General features: G+C 39.0%; 1 protein-coding gene across 2 annotated transcripts; it reads left to right on the forward strand.

The window, feature by feature from the left end:
• Window positions 1-401: 401 nt before the first annotated feature.
• Window positions 402-20,931, forward strand: si:ch211-199g17.2. Of its 2 annotated transcripts, XM_041808616.1 has the most exons (12): window positions 402-531; window positions 6,358-6,404; window positions 6,493-6,570; window positions 6,662-6,804; window positions 6,885-7,007; window positions 7,087-7,144; window positions 7,272-7,574; window positions 11,855-11,991; window positions 12,070-12,186; window positions 12,280-12,337; window positions 15,763-15,828; window positions 15,918-20,931. In XM_041808616.1, exons 2-12 carry the CDS (start codon window positions 6,380-6,382, stop codon window positions 16,628-16,630), a joined length of 1,821 nt encoding a protein of 606 aa, XP_041664550.1. In that variant the 5' UTR covers window positions 402-531; window positions 6,358-6,379; the 3' UTR covers window positions 16,631-20,931. The 2 variants fall into 2 exon arrangements, with proteins under 2 accessions (XP_041664550.1, XP_041664551.1); XM_041808617.1 differs by lacking the exon at window positions 7,087-7,144 and having other exon boundaries at window positions 7,430-7,574.
• Window positions 20,932-21,191: the final 260 nt, after the last annotated feature.

A 21,191-nucleotide genomic window follows, 5' to 3' on the forward strand; every position in this document is an offset into this window, starting at 1 on the left:
GTTTGAGTTAACCTTTAAACCTTCTGCATTACACAACTTCAAAGTCTCTTGGAGAATAATCAAAAATAGTGCCAGAGTTTTCCTGAATTTTGTTGTTACAGAGTCAGGCCTTTGAGAAAGCTCCCCTTTGATGCTTTTGTTGTCAGGAGTATGGACATGTCGCTGCGGTGTGCAGAGAAACCAAAATGTGTGTAAAATGTGGAAAAAATATTGTTATGGTGACTGTGATGTTGACAACGAACAGGTATGTTTGGGTTATAGTACAGGATACATTAAGAATAGGGAGCACTTTGGGTGGACGCTGTATCTCACTGAGAAACTCTTACAATCCAGTAGGTGGCGGTAATGAGATATTCCGGATGCCAACCGCCGTTGAACACAAGGAAGAAGTGTCGCTCACTGTCTCTGGACGCAGCGTGCACATCAGTTGAACGACCCAGTGTGAGATTTAAATGCCAGACATCCACTACAACAGTTTGACTCAAACATCAAACATTCGATGAAACAGGTTAAACACCAAGGATTATAAAGGTAGGTCATTCCTCTGTAAACAGCCCCTGTCTTTATCTGCTTAACTAACCGTGTAGTTTAATGTTAGTTCAAACCGAAGTTTTTAAGTTTCTTGTTTCATTCTCTGGAAAGAAAAGTAAGAGACTCAAACTTACCATTACTACTTCATTTCTTGATACCGATTTAGCATAGACGACTTTACGAAGCTAGTCTCACAGTTTTTGTTCCTTAAACTGAATTTTTTTATTACTGGTGTTGCAGTTAAACTAGAGAACGTGTTATGTGATACCCACCTACCGTAGTTTCAGACGCTGAAAGTGACTTAGTGGATGCCATATTGTTTATTTTTTTATTACAGTGACAAAAGAGATTTATAATATGGCATGTCTTCAATGAAAAACTATACTAAGAAGTTTTCATATGGATCAAACTCATATTTAACATCAATTTAACTACGACAAACCATTTGAGAGTCAGCAGCTGTCACGGTCACCTTTTAAACCGTAACACCGCGAACTTTCTGTAAATGTAACGTTAGCTAACGGCGGGGTAAAATGTTGACTTTTAGTTCGCTGCTGTGCTGATGAAATTACTTAAGTTTAATTCACCTTAGGTAACGGTTCAGTGTCGCCTTTCAGCCGCTGACAGGAAGGAATAAAGGGATTTGTTGTAGAGCTCAGTCTTTTCTTGGTTAACCATCAAAGATCAGAGAGTGTAACGTCAACATTCAGGCTATGACATTAGTTTCTGTAAACTTACACGGAGTAAAATATGATTTCCTTTCATTTTGCTGAGCAGTGTTGTGGTGTTGAAGAGCCATCTGCTGGTTACGGTGGGAAATAAGAAATAATACTAATGAGAGCTGTTCATATAGTGCAAGTGTAGAAGTGTATTGTCAGGATGATTAGTTACATATAGATGAGGTTCAAATGATCAGACCTGCTGTGAAAATTTAATTTACTGTTAAACAGAGAACGAAATATTCAACCCAGCTTTTCCAAACAACACAGTGTTATCTTTGTTGCTAACAATATTTAAAGCCCATTTTTTCACAAAAACAAAAAAGTACCACGGCCTAAATGAACGGGTTAAAACGACGATCCCCTATAGAACTACCAGGAACTAAAGAGAACTCCCCTTTAGAACTACCAGGGTCTAAATGATGATCCCCTACAGAACTAACAGGAACTAAGGAGAACTCCCCTTTAGAACTACCAGGGTCTAAATGATGATCCCCTATAGAACTACCAGGAACTAAAGAGAACTCCCCTTTAGAACTACCAGGGTCTAAATGATGATCCCCTATAGAACTACCAGGAACTAAAGAGAACTCCCCTTTAGAACTACCAGGGTCTAAATGATGATCCCCTACAGAACAAACAGGAACTAAGGAGAACTCACCTTTAGAACTACCAAGGTCTAGCTTGTGATACCCTTTAGAACTACCAGGGTCTAAATGATGATCCTCTATAGAACTACCAGGAACTAAAGAGAACTCCCCCTTAGAACTACCATGGTCTAAATGATGATCGCCTTTAGAACTACCAGGATCTAAATGTTGATCCCATACAGAACTACCAGGGTCCAAATGATGATCCCATTAAGAACTACCTGGATCTAAATGATGATCCCATTAAGAGCTACCAGGATCTAAATGATGATCCCTTTTAGATACCAGGGTCCAAATGACAATCCCTTTTAGAACTACCAGGATCTAAATGATGATCCCATTCAGAACTACCAGGATCTAAATGATGATCCCTTTTAGAACTACAAGGGTCTAAATGATGATCCCATTCAGACTACCAGGATCTAAATGACGATCCTCTTTAGAATTTCTGGGGTCTAAATGATGATAAAACTTGAAGATCTCCAGTCAGCCAGGAAGTTAGGACAGAGGGCTGGTCTTTGCTTGCAATTTTTGGCAAGTAAGAATTAGAAATTGCCCAGATTCATTGCTAAGGACTTTATTTTTTGTTGCTGTGGTTTGAAAACAGTTTTAGTTACCATTTGATTTTTATCAGAATTGTATCTAATTATTTTTTTTAAATGAGTACAGTGACAGCTGTAACAAGGACTGCAGATTTAATGTAGCCCATGTATGTTTTTAGCTGTCTTGCAGTGTCATTAATATAGATCAGCTTAACATACTAGTGTTAACTAGCTGTTGTGTTTTTAAGGTGTGTCTGTACAGACTTCGGGAGGAAATGGAGCTCATTTCTAGAATACTGCTCAAGTTTATTTGCTTTTTTCCCCAATGAGAGTTCAATAATCTAATGTAAATGATTATTCTTCATCTTTAGTGGCTTTTTGAACAGTTTTTGTCAGAAAAACAGATCTGACTAGAGGAGGAAATCAGTATCAGCTGTTGGCTGTCCAGATTTTGGGGACCTTGAACATGTTATCTGTTTTGTTTTTTCATAAATGGACATTGACTTACTCCACTCTGATTATGTATCTCATATAGTTTGATATTATTTGATATGACTGCATGGACTGTTAGAGACTGTGAGAGTAAAGAAAAGTTTAGGAAACAGATTTACCTTTAACCATTTAACGTTAGTTTTCCCTTCTTATTAAGTTGCTATCACTCTGTCTTTGAGAGAACAGAAGGTTTTCCTCATTTATTTTAGAAATATCAATTTGGACCCAGTGTGATTTGTGAATGTGTCTGAAAATGTTGGCAGTATCTGACTGTTTCACTGGTAAAATTATTTTATACCAGGGTTATCCGAACTGTGGCTCCTGGGTCAACTGCACCCCTTTATCAATAAATTTAAGGTCATTTCCATTTAATTAGTGAACATTTTTATTTACTTACATAAACAGGACACTCTTTAATATGGTAAAATTAGAATAAAGGTTAAAAAACAGAATTCCAAAAAAATTAAAATGAAAAAGAAAAATGGAATTTGGCAAAAAATAAAACAGATTTCATAGGGCCCCATATACCCCTCTGCATGCTTACAACACAGGTCATAAAATAGGTAGTAAAACAAATTTGTCCCAACAATTACCCCTTTCTGGGCCCTAAAACTCCAGCCCAAGGATCCTTTACAGCCTCAGGATACAACATGTCCGAACACAAATGGTACCGTCATAAATAAGAGGTTGTAGATTCCTTTAGATAAACTTCCTCAAGAGGTGAAGACCTGGTCAGACATTGTTTTCATTACCCTCAAGAAAGGCAAAGGTTTAGCCTGGGTAAACACAAGGTTGCAAGTTTAAGATACAGTATTCCATCACAGGAATCATGAGAAGATCCTTTCTTTCTCCAAACTTTAGCCTTTCCATCACTTTGGTAAAGCTTCATCTTTGTCCCATCAGTCCATAAAACTTTAACACGTACTTTTTGGCAAATTCCAGCTGGCCTTCCCATTCTTCTTGCTAATGAGTCGTTTTCATCTTCTGGTGTAGCCTCTATACTTTTGTTCATGAAGTCTTCTGTGAACAGTAGATGACACCTTCACTCCTAACCTCTGGAGGTTGTTGCTGAGGCCACTAATAGTTGTTAAAGGGTCTTTCTTTACAGCTCTCACCATGTTTCTGTCATCAACTGCTGCTGTTTTTCTTGGTCTGCCCCAGTGTTACTCAACCAAAAAGCCAAATAGTTGGAAAAATACCATTGCTTGAGCCACAATCTAAGTGGTGAAAAGTGTTGAAAAAAAAAGAATGGGTTAGTGACAATAAAAATAGGTTAAAGCTGGCAAGCAAGGTCAAAAAGCTGCAAAAATGAGTGAGGAAATTGGCATAAAATGACAAAAACTGGCAAAAAAGTGACAAAAATGGGTGAGAAGTGACAAATACTGAGTTACAGGTGGCATAAATGGTCAAAAACGGGCAAAAATGAGTGAAAAGTGACTAAAAATGGCAAAAAGCAGCAAAGAGATAGGACAACAGGCAAAAAGCAGCAAAGGGAGGCAAAATGGGGCATTTAATGGCAAGAGGCAGCTTAAAGGGGCGAAAAGTTGCTAAATAAAGGGAAGAATTGCAAATAGCTAAAGGCAGAATAAAAGAGGCAAAAACTGGTGAGAGAGGGCTAAAAGACATAAAAGTGGTAAAAGTGGACTAAAAGAAGCAAAAAATAGATTAAAAGTGGCAAAAAAAACAGAATATAGGCAAATTAGGGCAATAGACAAAAAATAGTGCTTGACAATTAAGTTTGACAATTAAAGCATACTGTGTAAGTGTGGGAGAGAAACTGATTAATGTGACTTGCAATGGAATTTTCCTGAGTCCAGAGTTTCTCTCTTTAAACGTTTTCTGGGGGAATAATAATTTGAACTAAGACATAAGTACACCAGTGGTTTCTTTCTTCCATGGGGCATTTTGTGCAATGGCTCTGATTGATTTTCCATCTTTTCTCAGCTTCACAGTTGCTTGTTTTTCACCCATAGACAGCTCCCTGGTTTTCATTTTGGTTACACCTCTAACCATAAATGTAGTTTGCACAGGCAAAACCCAAATCTGAAACTGAGTGTAGACATTCAGCACTATTTATTGTGTGAATAATCAATGTAGTAGGACACACCTGGGCAACAAAACACACCTGTCAGTCACGTGTTTCATTACTTTTGCTCAAATTAAAAATGGGTGGGCTCAAACAAAGAGTGCTATCTTCAAATTTCTGTATTGGATCCAGACATAAATACCTGGAAGTAAAAGCTGAAATGTTGATCTCTTGTCTCATATTTATCTTTTGATGCCAAACCCAAATGTTTTCAGTCTACAGCCAAAATAAAGAAACTGGCCTCACCGTTCCAGTACTTTGGGATGGGATTGTACCAGTTGTTAAGAGTACAAAGTGATGTTCCTGTCTGCATATCATGCTTCTGTCAGTGACCCAGCTGTTTCAGTAAACTCTACAGAACTCTAACCAGTCTGTGTCCTTGACATTTCTGAATCCTCTCTTTTCAACTAACTGTGGAAAATACTGAGCTTGACTCTGTGCTGAAGATGACATTGTGCTCGAGTAATGAATATGTGTCTTTGAAGTCTAAGTCAGTGAGATAGTCAGGTGGCCTTCAAGGAGGCATAGTTTCAACTGAGAGTCTCCCCCATGCTATAAAAATAACTAGGCAAGCATGATGTATGCTGAGAGTAATGTGTATCATGCTTAAATATTCATTCATTCATCTCTCTGTTCAGGAGCTCCTCTCCCACCATCCTAATCTGATACGCAAGATGGATTTGTTACTCACATCCATCTGGAAAACCTTCAATTCACAAAGTTTTGGAAAGGGCAAAGCCTTTGAAAAAACAACTCGGAGTGTGATTGGATGAACTCTCTGTCTGTCACATCTTTACGGGCCAATCAGAGCAATAAAACACGTGACGTAGCTGCTAACAAGCTGTGCCCCTACCGACTAGGCTAAACTCCATAAAGAACTACATAACGCGAACCATGGTGACTATAGACATGTCAGTACATGACTTTTTTTATTTTTGAAAAGAAAACAACTCACTGCTGTTCTCAGTTCTTTTAACAAAGAAATGTCATCAAGTTCTGATAAAACTGGCGCTTTAGCAGCATCCACGCTAATGTCTTCTGCCATAATTGCACCAGCCTCTTGTCCCTGCTTGCATTTGTCACGACTCCGCCGTGCCTGAAAGTACTGCCCCTCGACACTGATTGGTCCTGTCACTTTCCATCTGGGCCCAAACATTTCAGATGGGAGCTTTGCAAGATGTATTTGCCAGTAAGAAACACGGGCGAATCCATGTGCTTTGCAAGGTTACCACCATCCTGTATGGAGTGAGATTCTGTGCACAGCTTGAACGAAGAGATGCTGTCTTCCAGATTCTCATTGTAAGCGTGGCGATTCTTTTTTCTGTTTCTGTGTGCAGGAAGTGAATCTACAGCTTTAGCATGCAGCCGATGGCGGCAGAAAAAGGTACGCCTTTCCCACTCTTCATGTGAGTCTCCATTCGCTCACTGCTTTTCTGCAAACATGCTTGTTTACTGGTTTCTCTGTTTTATAGAACACCCTCCCCAAAGCCAGCTGTTGGATTCCCTGAGGGTGTATCTAAACAACAAGAAAAGACTACAACCCATTATTGGTCTGTAGAGAAACAAATCCTATGTTGAGTTTCTGTGTTATACAGTGTTTGTCTTGTTTGCTGAAATGATTTGTGACTTCTGATCAATCAGGTCTAAGCAGTATCATAGAATGTGGGAAGGCAGGAACACTGAACAGAGAAGTGTTGTTCTTGTGTGAGGTGTGTATGTGTCGCCTAAGCAAAGCTGACATACGGAACCACATAATGGGAAGTCTCCATAGATACAACTACATCGTAAGTACTGTTAAAGCATGTTGAGTTCTGTCCTCAGCTGTAGATTGTAGCTCATGCACAGGTGCTGCTTTGCTCCACAGAGAGTCCGGCGTCCAGATCTGGCGTCTGAATGGAAGGAAAACTTGGACCTGTCTAAGCTGGCGTGGACGCTGATGGACATCGCGAAGATGCTGGAGGACAAAGAAGGACCTGGAGATGTGCAGGTATGTAATGTTCTTCTGTTTCTGTTGTAGTGGAGTGTTCTGGATATGACTACTCACATCTTTGCACCTTCATGTTAAGCTATTAGAGATTGAAGATTGTGTTTACCAGACATTGGCGTCCTTCAGCGAGAGTGATGGTCAGTGTCTACTGCCTTTAATCCCATAATTAACTCTCCTGTTTCTGAAGCCCTTTATACTCATTTGATGTCATCATTTTCGTGTTTTTAAATATAAATCTCCCTCCCTGTCTCTCTGACACTGCAGCCGTAGCTCTGATTCAGATCTTAAGAAATGGCTCTGTACAGAATGGACATGAGAGCCTATCAGGGGTGGAGAAGCAGGAGTCCATCCAATCACAAAGGACTGTACTGCTTTCTGATAAGAGTCGAGCAAATACAAACAATCGTCCATCTTTAATGCAGTCAGCTCTTACGAAGTCAGAAAGCTGTTTCAACAACACTTCTTCATCACGGATGGACCACACTCAGACAACCTCTGACCCCTTTATGCAGACCGAGAATAGCAGCAGCTATCTTGATGGCTACGCTGGAACAGAGCCTCTGATTGGTGAGCAGACGATAACAGTAGGTGATAAAATATGTTTCTAAACATGTTGATGTAAAATAGAAATTAAATAAACCACCACTCAACCACCACACACAAATGAGTTTTATGACTGACCCTGTTGGAACATTTGGATACCAAGTGTTGATCCTTAATGCTAGGTATGGATGCACCTCAATGCATACTGATGATGATTTGATAATTGATAGTAACTGGGAACAGAGACGGTCTGAGATACCTTAATTTGGTAGATAGACTGCTTACTAGTGCACATTAAAGACTGTCCAGGTAAATCTGTAGCAGTCCACCAATTAGAAAAAAGCGTAGTTTTTCCATCCTCTCACTTGGTTATGGGAATTGTCTTTTTTTTTTTTTTTTTTTTTTTTTTTTAGATCTGGGTCATCTGACTATAAGTAATAAGAGCTGATTATTGTAGAGATCAGCACCAAAATCCGGCACCAGTGCCAACATGTTTGATACCTACAAAAAGAATAAAACCATAGATTTCATGGCCTGTTTTCAGTACCTTGCCACCCCAACACGACCCCCTGCCTCTCCAAATTGAAAGCTCAAACCATCTGGAATTAAAGTAATTCATGTATAGCTGTCCTTGTTTTATTTCAGGAGGGCATCTTTTATTCATTTCTCTGTGTGGAAAAATGAAATTATCTGTACCATCAATGCTGTTTTTTAGACTCTTATAGCGGTAGTGTACTCACAAGAGTCAATAAAAACAGGGACAGTAGCTGCAGTTATATGAGCATTTTTTTCACAATCAGATTAAATACATTTGGATCAGAGATTAAAACGCCTCTGTACATATGGACGTGGGAAGATAGGAGCGCCGTATCATCCCACCAGATAAATCTACCAACAATTTGCCATAGAAGAAGAAATCCTTTTTTTGCACCTGTAAACAAACTGCTGTGACTTTACACCAACAGATCACTCGCTTGTTTTTTCAGCTCATCCCTGTGCAAAAATATTGGATTGTTCCACTCACTAATGTCTGTGCTTTATAATATCTTTATTTCTACTTTATTTTACCTAAAAATGGACCTATATTGTGTGCTGCAGACAGTTCAGCCCTTTCTGGTGCTTTCCCTGTTTAAGCACCAAGCTCTGCAGTCACACTGCTGCAGTCTGTTTGGAGGGGGAGGATAAGGAAGCAGAAAGACGTCATGTCACATAGGGCAGGCATGTGCGGTAAGACGAAAATCCCCCAAAACAGGGAGAGGTGATCAGATCATATGTTTTCACGGGTGCTGATCCGAATGAGGATTGACATAAAGCTTGTTTCAGACCGGTAGCGTGCTTTGCTGCTTGCCTGTGCCACACGTGTAAGCTCCGGCTCCTGCTGGTGCGGCTTTTACATAGAGCGCGAGTTTGCTGCGTGTCAGCCACATCTCCCTGCTCTCAAAACCCTGTCCCACTTTTTAAGTTTTACCAGAATAAACCCCCCTACAAGCTACTTGATTTCCTTCTCCATCATTGCTGTTGTTGCTTTCTCTGTTCCATCAACAGACCTCTCGTCCTGCTGCTGGCTTTTAATTACATGTGTAATGTATTCATTAGTTTCAAAGCAGGGGCGAATCCAGTTTTGTTGGTGGAGGGCCGAGGCCCAGATTTGTACAGGGGGAAAATGAAGTTTGTGTGTAAACAGACAATAATTATTATGAAACGTTAATGTTAACCCTAACCTATTATTCAAACTTTCTTTTAAAAACAAATACAAAAGAAAATGGTATAAAAAAAAATACTTATAAATATGAAGTGAAAGTTAAATTAACCCATGTGTAAGTCAGTAAAAATAAGTATAAGACTTACAGTTAGAGGTGTTAGCATAAAATACAAGTGATGAGAGTTCAGTAAGGTTGAATTAATTGTGTGAATTTGTTCTTTTTTTTAGGTTTGATATATTGCTTAATTTGTAGTTTAAAGTTGCCTTTGCATGTAAAAAAGTATTTTTCAGTGTTGTTGACCATTATCATTTTCTTTTTTCCAAAAGTATTGATTCAGGCATTAGTACCATTTTAGAAGTATTGATTTAGCATCAGTATTGGAAAAACCCGAAACAGGTCTTAATTCTGGTACTGTTTTAGCTAAACAACAAAAAAGTTGAAAAAAGGAAACTGTCTATTGAACAGGAGCCAGCTCACTTGTTCTCATTAAACCAGCTTGTTCATGAACAAGTGGATCTCTGATATATGGCTGCTTTTCCCCTGTTTTCACCCGCTCCTTACAGAGCAGACTTCCGTGTCTTGTTTTGCAGCCTGGGTGAGCAGTCCTGTTACACGCTGAAAGTGATGTCAGTGCAAACCCCTATTGTGTGTTTGTAGCTCCGTCTTTTTGGGATGGATAGATAAGATTGTGGAAAAAAAGTGGGATGGTATGGGTCGGTTTTTTGGGACGTTTTCCAATTTTTGTATGGAAATGCAAAAAATGCGTGCTGTTGTACCACACTGAAATAGACTGCTCGCTGGAAACGATCTGCAGCTCTCTGTCTTGGGTTGAGTGGTCCCTTCAACCAAACTGGTACCCTGCAATGTTTATTTCGAAAACAGTTTTTCAGTTTTTCCTCTTAATGTAAAAAATGAGGGAGAAAGCAGGTAAAGAGGTACACCTTGCTTTTTAGCTTGTGGCTCATTGGCACTCATTTAGTTGTGTGCCATTGTCTTCTTTAATAGAAAAATGTATTCATTTATATTCCCATACAAATCTTTTCATTTATTTCATCATATTCATTTGTGTTTTCATGTATTTCTTTGTATGACCTAATAGTCTTGTAATTCTAGAGTAGTCTATCCTAGTAGAACAAAACTGTCTGTGTGCTCACAGGATACAAAAACATCATGTGAATGGTGTGATGGAAAAACCATTAATATCAATGTGACAAGAAAGTAATTAGTTAGGTCCAAGGTTAGCATCCACGCAGATCACATTCTGTCCGTAAGAATCTGTACCTCTGTATCCTTGTCATGTTAGATTCACGCAAAAGACACCATCTGGCTTGTTGCTGTTGCCAGAAGGAAACATAGTTTAATTTGAGCACAAAAGAGCACAGTCTAAAGAAAATACAACTGGAAGGGCACAATACAGATAATTATGCCATCCTTCTCTCTGGACTCCTATGAGGCATGAAGGCCAAGGGAGGGGCCAGTACCGGGAAGGTGCATGTGTAAGAAAGATTTGTGTGTCACAGGAGTCAGGAGGAGGTGTATTTGTTAGAGTAATGTGATTGTTCTTTATGTAATGATCATGATGTGTTCCGAGTGTATAAAAAGTTTGTGATTCTGCATCTCTGTGGAACTCCTTCTGCAGTTCTTGTATGCACTGTATGATGGACTTCTCTCTTACAAGATAATAAAACTCCACAAAGACATTTGCTTGACTCAAGATCCTTCATTGATCCTCTACTTTTGGTAAAATTTCCAGGACACTTCACATGGATACCTAGCCACAAGCTACAAAAATGTAAATAAATACGCCTGATAGCTATTGACACAAGGCTGGCGGCTACGGCATAAGAGATAGACAACTGAGTTCTAGTTGCAGGTGTTCAGTGAAGCTGTGCTGTTAAAGCATGACATGGGTGCATGTACCTAGTACAGTTGACTTGGTATCAAAATGCCCAAAACGGATGATAATGCAAGGTATAAACAACCCCATAGTTATCTAATCTTTTCAGTCAGATTTGGGACACTTTCACATGTGGCTCAATGTTGACTCGACAAGAGTTCTGTGTTAATAACAGGGGAAAAAAATCTGTATTGAGAATTGAGAAGCAGAAGGCAGAAGGTCACAGAGACCTGTGCAGCTGTCCTGATAAGTTTGGTCTCTGGCCATTGAGAAACCAGGGTCATGGAAGATATGGCACAATCGGTCTCTGACTCCACACTGATAAACCCTCTCATGAAGGACATGATAGCAGTAATGGTAAGACTACGGTTGAATTGAGTGAGCATAGGTTTAAGAGCAACCCCTAACCAGGGAAGAATAAGCTCTTTGTCTTGTGTCGAGCACAGATTTGATCAGTCCCTGTCCAGTAATAGCCCTACAGCACTTGTTTGCATCCAAGTGTTCCCTTGTTCTGCTTCTACCAGCTTCTCTTTTTTGTTTCTGATTAACGAAAGATATCAGGGTTAGTCCAAGATAACCAGCTCCCAGATTTTCTTTTCTGATGATGTTAGCATCTAAAATTGACTTTAAAGTGATGTTAATCTTATCTCATTAGTTAAGTCCAATGACTGATTCAAAGTAAATCTGATTAATGTTTGTAACAGGTCTTTCCAGAGTGGTGGAGTGTAAAGGTGAAGATGGCCAAACATACTGTTTTTTATGCCACTGCTGCCGCATCAGATCCAACAACCAGGACATCATTGATCACCTCAGCAGCTCTTCCCATCTCGTGAACTATGTGGTCAGTTTGTCGTGGATCAGTAAGTACAAAAAATGTGAGCAAGACAGGTTACAATTCACTGAAAATGTATGTGTGTAGACGGAAACTCGTCCTGAGCAGGCGGAAGTTATGATGGTAGATGTTAACAGTGACTACCGGCTTCTCCAATCCCTGGCCTGGACGGTGGAGCAGGAGGAGGGTGGAGGAGAACTGAGGGTATTATTTATGCTTATATGCTCAGATGTAGTGAATAAACCCAAAATATCTCTAGCTCACCTGTCCATAATGTTCAAACTTCCATTTTTCTAGGTGATAAGAGCACCAGAATCCCTCTGTGTCCATCTGGCTGGCAAAAGTTACCACTGGTGTAAGTACCTGTTCAAAGATCACTGTTTACTATTCTGTCAGCTATTAACCTCTGTAGCTCCAGATCTCTGCTTCTGAGGATTAGTTCATGACGCAAGTAAGATATAATGCTGGATTAACTCTTTTTCCAGTATTCCTGGACACTCTTCTCTTATGCATGATACATGAACGTGTATGTATAATGACTATATCAGGGGTGTCCAAACTTCATTCACCAGGGCTACATACTAAACTAGAAAAGCACTTGGAGAGCGTAGACCTCCGCCATTAGCCCTAACTTCCAATAGTACAGAATCCTTAAAAAAATTCCTGGATCCAGACGATGATCCGGATCACTCCCAAAATCTAATCAGTTCTTTCTATGCCATTTCTGACATTTCCTGAAAATTTCATCAAAATCCATCCATAACTTTTTGAGTTATGTTGCTAACAAACAATCTAACAAACCCTGCCAATCACATAACCTCCTTGGCAGAGGTAAAAATATAAGTATGACTGGGCCTCTGACATTCTGCGCCTTTAGTGTATTAATGTTAGTTTAATCAATCCAGTGTAGGTTAGGCCATGCTCAGTAGTTGAATATGTTTCAAGGAATAACAGCCAACATTACAGCTTTCTATTAATTGAAAAATTATCACAGTTTGTATGGTTCAATGCGGTAAACCCCAAAATAATTTTCCATATACACCTTTTCCTCACTTGGTGGCTGGACTGTAGAGTAGTAATCATCAACTGGCGGCCCGAGGGCCACGTCAGGCCCCCCATAGCTTTTTTATCTGGCCCCCAGTAGTTAAGTAAATTCAGAAAATGTGAGGAGAAAAAATTATGTTCTGCTATTTACTTTTTTAAAATAACCACGGCTATAAAAACAGCCCCAAACCAATTGAGATTGGAACAGTTTCCTCAGGCATGACTCAGTGTTTGATATGTTTACTTAAATCCAAGTATCAGCCATTATGTTATGATTAATAGGAATCAGCCATTCTTGGCTAAAGATGTCATTTTTTCTTTTTTTTCTTCTGTTTTTTTCTTCTTTTTTTCATCATTTTTTCCCTCTTTTTTGTCATCATTTTTTCCCTCTTTTTTGTCATCATTTTTAAATTTTTTGGGTCAGTTTTTCATGTCATTTGTCTTTTTTTTTCATTATTTTTTGTCTTTTTTTTTTCATTTCTGTTTTAGAACACAAAATCCATGCAGATCTGTTTCCTGCACAGATTTCCCACCAATCAAAACACAGCATTTTAGCATCAAACATAGTGACGAGCAGCAAAACAGCCCCAGAAAAATATGGCAGAAATATCTCAACCACCCCCCCATGGCAGGCTGCAGTATAGGTGATCTCAAATCCAAAGGCTGAATTTACATGACAATAAAAATGTTTTGACAATAGTTTTTGGATTAGACAAAATGTTCATGTTTGTTCCGCTTGAATTCTGGCCCCCAAACTGTCTGCTAAGAATAAAGCTGGCACTCGTACGAATACAGTTGATGACGCCTGCTGGAGAGGGTGGTCATGTGACGTCACAGTCACCTTGAGTTTCAACAATTTAAGCTGACAGAAGACTGACAGAAATCAGTATGGAGTGAGCATTAAATGGCTTTATTACAGCTGAAATCAGTATGGTTACAGTTAACCACTTCCTTTCAGATTAAATCAGTATGGAGTAAACACTTAATAGCTTATTTTTGATCAAATCAGTATAGAGTAAACAATGAACGGCTTTATTTCAGCTGAAATCTGTATGGTTGATGATGTTCACCATGGTTAGACCAGATCTTACGCTGGTGGAATCTGTTTATAGAAATGTTTGGAGCCGTAATGGTACGCTAATAAAGAAACAAGATGAAACTGGACTATTACTGTAGATACAACAAGCATTAAGTTAAGATGACTATAATCTAAACCCCACTCCATTTTACTTTCTCTTACCTTAAAGGAAAATGAAGGCCTTACATTTCAGTAGGTCAAACGGTAAAATAATATCTAAGGGTACAGGCATCCAGTGACAACAGATTATGGTGTATAGCTGTATAAATACTCCCATAATTTCTGATTAACACAGCTTTATAGGGGAAAGACCAAAACAAATCATCAAGTCCACTGATATTTATCACAGAGTAAATAGTCAATTAACCTGATTTCTATTTGGTTAATTACTGAAGTCATTTCTGTCAACATAACTGTTGCTGTAACAGTTTATGTGACACCATATGAAAGTTGAGAGCTGTACCATAAGAATTTGTCACATTAAAAATAAACTAAAGGTTCATCAGGTTTTAAAAGCAAAATAGATTAAGAAAGACAGCTGAGTACCATCAATTAGGATTTAAAAAAGGCTACAGCCTGAACTTTTACTAACAGATTTAATAACCACAGCGTGATCTTTATATAGATTAGCTGAAGTAGGAAGTAAATGAATCAGTAAAATATGGAGAACAATTGATATGAACCTTTTTAAAAATGAAACTTTTATGGTAATTCAGTTTCACAACTATAACTGATAAACTGAGCTGATGTGAGCGTTCAGGCTCTACTTTGTGTTCTTTAATCAGGTCCATATTACTTTAGGAAACGCGATTTATGACTGCATGTCAATGTTCACAATCCAAGAAACAGTATAAATCTCCGGCCAGTCCAAATATCCCTAATCTAAGAGGATATCAGTCTGTTTTTTCTCCTGTTTTCACCCACTCCTCGGTCAGCGTTGTTACTCAGCTTGGCTGAGCAGTCATGACACGCCTTTGGGAGGGATGGGTCAGCTTGGCACCCCTAGGGAATGGTTCCACAAAGGTGGGGCAGTAAAGGTCATTTGATACCCTTTCCAACTTTTAATAATGGGATTGCAAATAAACGCGTACCAGGCAATACCAAACTGAACTGCTCAGTTGAAACGACCTGGAACATGCTGACATCTCATCTCTCACATCAAGACACAAAACAAGAGCAGTACATGAAGCTGCCAGACTTTACAGGAGTGTTAATGCTTAAGGTGAATTAGAGCAGTATACTGTGTGAAAAGGCTATAAAAGTTTATGCTGCTATGTGCTGCTGTAATCCTTCTGTATTTGTCCGTTAGACCATTATGATCAAGATCTTATTATTTTTGATGACAGAATGTTTACCATATACATCATCATCCTGTTTTAGTCATTTAAGGTTGAATTCCCTGAATTCTCAATGTCAAAATGCTTTACAGAACCAACGCAGCAGCACCACCTAGTGTCAAAACTAAGAAGTACACTACAGTCGAGAACAAGCTTCATGTTCTAATATGGGCCATATTTCATCATATTTTTCAGAGTTAATTGTGGGTAAATCAAAAATGGACCACAGACCCCAGTTGGCCTGCAGGCCTTACTATGGATACCCTTGATATAAATGCATGCATTTTTCTCTGTATCTCCCCTGTACTGGTCTGTTTTCAGGTATAAAGATGCTTCGGGATGGATGGACACAAACTGACATCCTAAAGAGAAAAAAAGCTGCCAAAGGTGTGTCTCTTTTTTAACCATGCTTAGTCTAATTTATTGTGTGCTTTTCTTAAGTATTTGGGTAAAATTTAAATAATTTGTTCTTTAAGGACCCAATGTGAACATTGAGACTGAAGTGAGAGCTACCACAGTTCAATCACAACACCAAAACAAAAGGAAGAGCACACAGAAGATAAGGAAAAAGACAAACACTGTGTTTAAGGTAAGCCTGCCTCTCACTGAAGGACTGCTGCTGCTGGAGAGGACTTCCTTCAGCATGGACACCATCCCTGTGTCACCATCCTACTCACCTCCATCAGACTCAGATCTCAACTCTTTACCTAAGTGCAAGTCGGAGGACTGTGAGCTGGACTGTGACGCCAATTTGGAACCAGAGGGAAACATCACCACGTGCCTTTATCAGGAAGGAAATACTAACCAGTGTGACTATGAGGACTCTAACCAGTATGAACACATAAGTGGGAGAACAGAGCAACACTTCTATGAAGACAGTGCTTACAACACTTTTGAAGAAGAATCAGGATATATGATGAACAAAGAGCAGTCACCAGCACAGAGTGAATGGTCACTGCCTCCAGGGTGCCATGCTCAGGAGTGGGCGTCCTGTTACGCTTCCCATGGATGGGGGGACTGGTACCAGTCCTACTATGCTTCCTATGGATGGGGGCAGTGGTACCAGTCAAACTCACAGAGTCAAGCTGAAGGAGTTGAAGTGCCGAGAGACATTACACAAGGAGAGTGGAGTTCATATGCTCCCAGCTATTCCTACAACTATCCTACTGTCGGTACTGACAGGTGTTAATGGTTTCAGAATCCACCCTCATTTAGGAGATTCCCCAGCTCATAAAGGCAGCATTTCACCAGACTAGCACCATGTAGCACCAGCTAGGCTTAAATTTACATTTGAACACAAGTTCTTACTCACAATGATGGTTACACATTACTCAATCTACCTAAGGGTGTTAAATAAAGTTCCCTGACATTACTACTGTCATTTGAGGTGTTGAGAGTTGAACAAAGGCTAGAGTAAATCCCAGTTCAGACGAGACAAGATGAGTTGAACCTCTTGCAGCAGTCTGCTCTGCAATGTTCTAAACACCTGAACGTTCAAACTACTGAGACTGAAAGAGGCAATGCATCATTTACATAGCAAGGACTCTCAGTCACTTAGTTTAAAGTGGTTTATTTCTGAAGGTACTGCACAGTTAAATCTGTCTCTACAACAGAGACAGTTCTGCACTTTCACTGTTTTTCCTGCATCTTTATCATCATGATGATACCTAACATCAGACTGTTTGATTCCTGATCATCACTCATTCATTCTTCATTACCATCCTAGCATGGCAGTGAAATTTCACACCACATTCAAACACAAAAAAATGCTTTACTAGGTCAGTCTTGTTAAAATAAAGATATCTGGCTTGAATCATTCATTTTCCATGGACTAATTTAGCTCCTACAGCCTTGAATTTCTCATAGATTATCTTATGTAGTGCCGTCCTGCTTTCAAGTGCAGCTGGAAAAACCAGAGCCTTTTCAAAACAATAACTCAACTGGTATATACATCTTAACTATCACACCCTCCACCTAAAGGATGTCAAATCTGGCTGTCATGGTGTACTGTTTGGAAAGGTGGGATAAATTGAAGGATGGGTAGCAGAGGTTTTTACAGGCTCTTTGTTGTCAGCAGTGTGCTGTCCATGATAAATAACATCCTCTAAACACTTTAATTGTCAATGAGCAGAGAGACATTTGGTCACAGTACTGTCTACTATTGTTATTTTACATTAGCTGTAGGTAAAGGATACAGGCTTTTGTTATCTAATCTAATGTTTTATATTTTGCATACACTCTCTAGCTGTTTGACACTTAAAGGATGCCATCAGCCTCTTCAGATTAGAAAACAGAGGCAGCACTGTAACTAACACAGCATTAGAAAAAATGCCTCTCACTGATTGGTCAGAATATTTCGATTAGGTTGGATGTTGTGGTCTACTAGAACCTTACACCTCTGTGGTACAACCAAACGCTGACAGGTTAACAAACTAGACCAGAACTTTATCTAGAACTTACCATCGCTGGTGCAACAGGCTTCTGTTACTATACCCTATCAAGCCAAATCAGGAGGCCACTAATCAAACTAATCAAACCAGCAGCTGACTCCTGTCCCAGTCCAGTCTGAGTCTAGTCTCACAGCTCCTGATTAGTCTGGTCTGAGGTTTTACTTGATCAATGGGAAAAATCTCATTCAGTGCTTGCCCAGCCCACATTTAATCCTTCATACTGCAGTCCTTAATTGGAGATTCTGGCAAATTCCTCTGTACATGGTCAAGATTGGTTCAGAACCATGTCTGGTTTCAGAGAAGCACCTGGCTTCTGTCTGCAGTGGGGCTCTCCTAATGAAGGGATGTTTGCTGACTCTGATGAAACCTGTAACAGCTGAGGGCATGCATTCTTTGACTGTTCTATCATTGTATTACTTTATTATTATTTGCCTGAAACTGTTGGGGATTAAGTTCAGACAATCAAATCTATAAACCCAAAGAGACTTTGGTCAACTTGATTGAGATTTATAACCTGTTACACTTTAGATGAGTTCATCTTTCTACAGTTGGCAAAGCTAATACTGTGAGATTTTTATAACAATGTTGTTTAAGACATCACCCCTTGTTTTGTTTGTTGTCTTGGATAAATGAATGTCACTAAAGCCATACAAGCCAGTTTGGGGATACTGAGATAATAATAAGCAGGGATGCACGATGTTGGATTGTTACCCACATCCAATGTGCTGATATTTAAAGATCAATTTTAGCCAATACTAATTATCAATACCTATTATTATTTACATGTAGTTCAGACCTAAAACTTCAGTCCATAAAATACACAGTTTTAGTTTTAATAAATGAATAAGTGTCAGTCCTTCAAACAGACTTTAAAATGTGAGGAATGATGATGATGAATAAAAAGCTGATGTAGGTCTGTTGCTCCAGACTAAAACTCCAAACTTATTCATATGGCCGATGTTTACAGCTGATTTAGACAGATTTTTATAGCCAGAATATGGGTTGTAAATATCTGCAGAAATTTTCATTTTTGCTGATACTGATATGCCAATAATATTGTGCATCCCTACTAAGTGAAACTACCTGAAATTGTTTCTGTGTTTTACATCAGTTCTTACCAAATGAGGGAAAACACACACGGCAGTAATTATCATCACATTTACTAAAGATGGTTACAGATTTTTGTATTTGGTTTTGAGCATCAACTGGAAAAGTTTTAAGTTATTAAAAGTTTTAAGTTATTTAAAGTTATTCTGATATTCTGGTTGATAATTTTCTCTTGATATGTTAAAAACACTGGCCAGAGTTTCTATTTCTATGGGCCCATTATACCCAAGTGACTTTATTTATTTTGATCACTCTTTGAAAGAAAGAAAAACATGTTTAAATCACATGGTCCAACTTTGGAAACTTTCCCCTAACAGTGCCAGTGTGGAGGAGGTCTATTATTTTAAGGTTTTTTTCTGATTTTGTGCAGTATGAAATCAAAGATGGTATGGATCAAAAGGGAATGATACACTTGTTTGCTGTAAATAAAATTTGGTTAAGTGACAGGTTTTAGCTTCATGTTTTTTTCAAAGCTGGAAAGAGTACAAGACTGCTGTAATCAAGTAAAAGTAGTTAACTTAAAGTACTAAGGAGTATCTATTAAGGAGTTGTACAGTAAAATACGATCTCTGCTTATTTGCAATCATACATGAGAACACTGATCACTTTGTTCAGGTAAAGTCACACCTTTTAAAAGTGTAATCTAGGGGTGGGAGAAAAAATCAATACAGCATTGAATCGCTATATTTTGTCTGGTGATATATCGTACCGTCTCATCCACCAAATATCAACATTTTCAAATAATTGCTTATATGAACTGAAGACTATGATAATGGAAAAATAAAACCAATTGCTTGCACAAAATTGTTTGTCCGGTGAGGTCTGCAGAGGTGACAGTCATAGGGCAGGAGAAATGTAGTACAACGAACATGGCAGCATCAGGGGAAGGACATTAAGACTGCAAGCAGGGCACAAATGAGATGGACATGACACATGAGGTTGCAAGAAGTGCAAAATGAAAATAAAATACTGCGGAAATACGACAAACATGAGGGCAAGACGAATGCTAAAACAGCTTAACAGTTTTAAGTTAACTACTTTTTTGGCTCTGCTCAAAAAAGTACAAGTGCACAAAAAAGTTGTTTTTGTTTGACCTACGAGTAAATATTGTGCTGTGGGAAGCTGCATCAAGTGTCCAGGGATAGAACAAACCATATGCCATTTACTCAATTTACTGTAATTGAGTCAGGTGTCTCTGATCTTCCTCTTGACATGTCCCCAGAGTTTATGTAGTTCAGGTCAGACCAGTTGGCTGGCCAATCAAGCACAGTAATATTATGGTCAGTAAACCGGTTTCTGGTAGTTTTGGCTCCCTTTGGGCAGATGAAAAGGAAATCAGTATCTCCATGAATGGCTCTTAACATTTCCTGGTAGACTGCTGACAGCCTTGATTCTGGACTTGATAAAGACCAGTGGACCAACAGCAGCAGATGACATGGCACCCCAAACAATCACTTACTGTGAAGACTGAAAAAGCTGGACTTCAGGACCTGAAGGATTCTGGGCCTCTCTGATCTTCCTCCAGACTCTGAGACCTTGACTGACAAATGAAAATAGGACTTTGGGCCACTGAGACCACAACTGTCCAGTTCTTTTGCTCCTTTGCCCAGGTGAGACTGATGATGTTTGTGATTCAGGATTGGCTCCACTCTGAGAACACCACACTTGTAGTTCATTTCCTGGACCCGTCTGTGTGATAGCCCTTGATCCACTGACTCCAGTCTCAGTCCGCTCCCTTTGAAGCTCCCCTAAGTTCTTGAATCTGCTTTGTTTGACAATCCTCTGGCCAAGCTCATTCCTGTTGGTTGTGCTTCTTTTCTTACCACACTTTTCATGAATATGCTTTGATACAGCCTCTGGAACAACCTGCCCTTTCACCCGTGACCTTCTGTGGCTTATCCTCCATATGGGATGGCAATGACTGGATTGTGTGTTGTTCTGAACTAGAATCAGAGAAGAAAGGCTCAAGAAACCTGTCAGTTTTAATTTTTTGCAATATTCTTAAATTTTGAGATAGTGGATTGATTATATATATATATATATATATATATATATATATATATATATATATATATATATATATATATATACACACTGTGAGCTGTAATGATCAAGATTAAAACAGAAAAGTCTTGGATTTTACTTTGTATAAAATTAATCTTGAATATAAAGTTTCACTTGCTGTAGTAAATC

This window comes from Cheilinus undulatus, linkage group 16 (genome assembly GCF_018320785.1).
Source record: "Cheilinus undulatus linkage group 16, ASM1832078v1, whole genome shotgun sequence".
NCBI classification, from domain to species: Eukaryota; Metazoa; Chordata; class Actinopteri; order Labriformes; family Labridae; genus Cheilinus; species Cheilinus undulatus.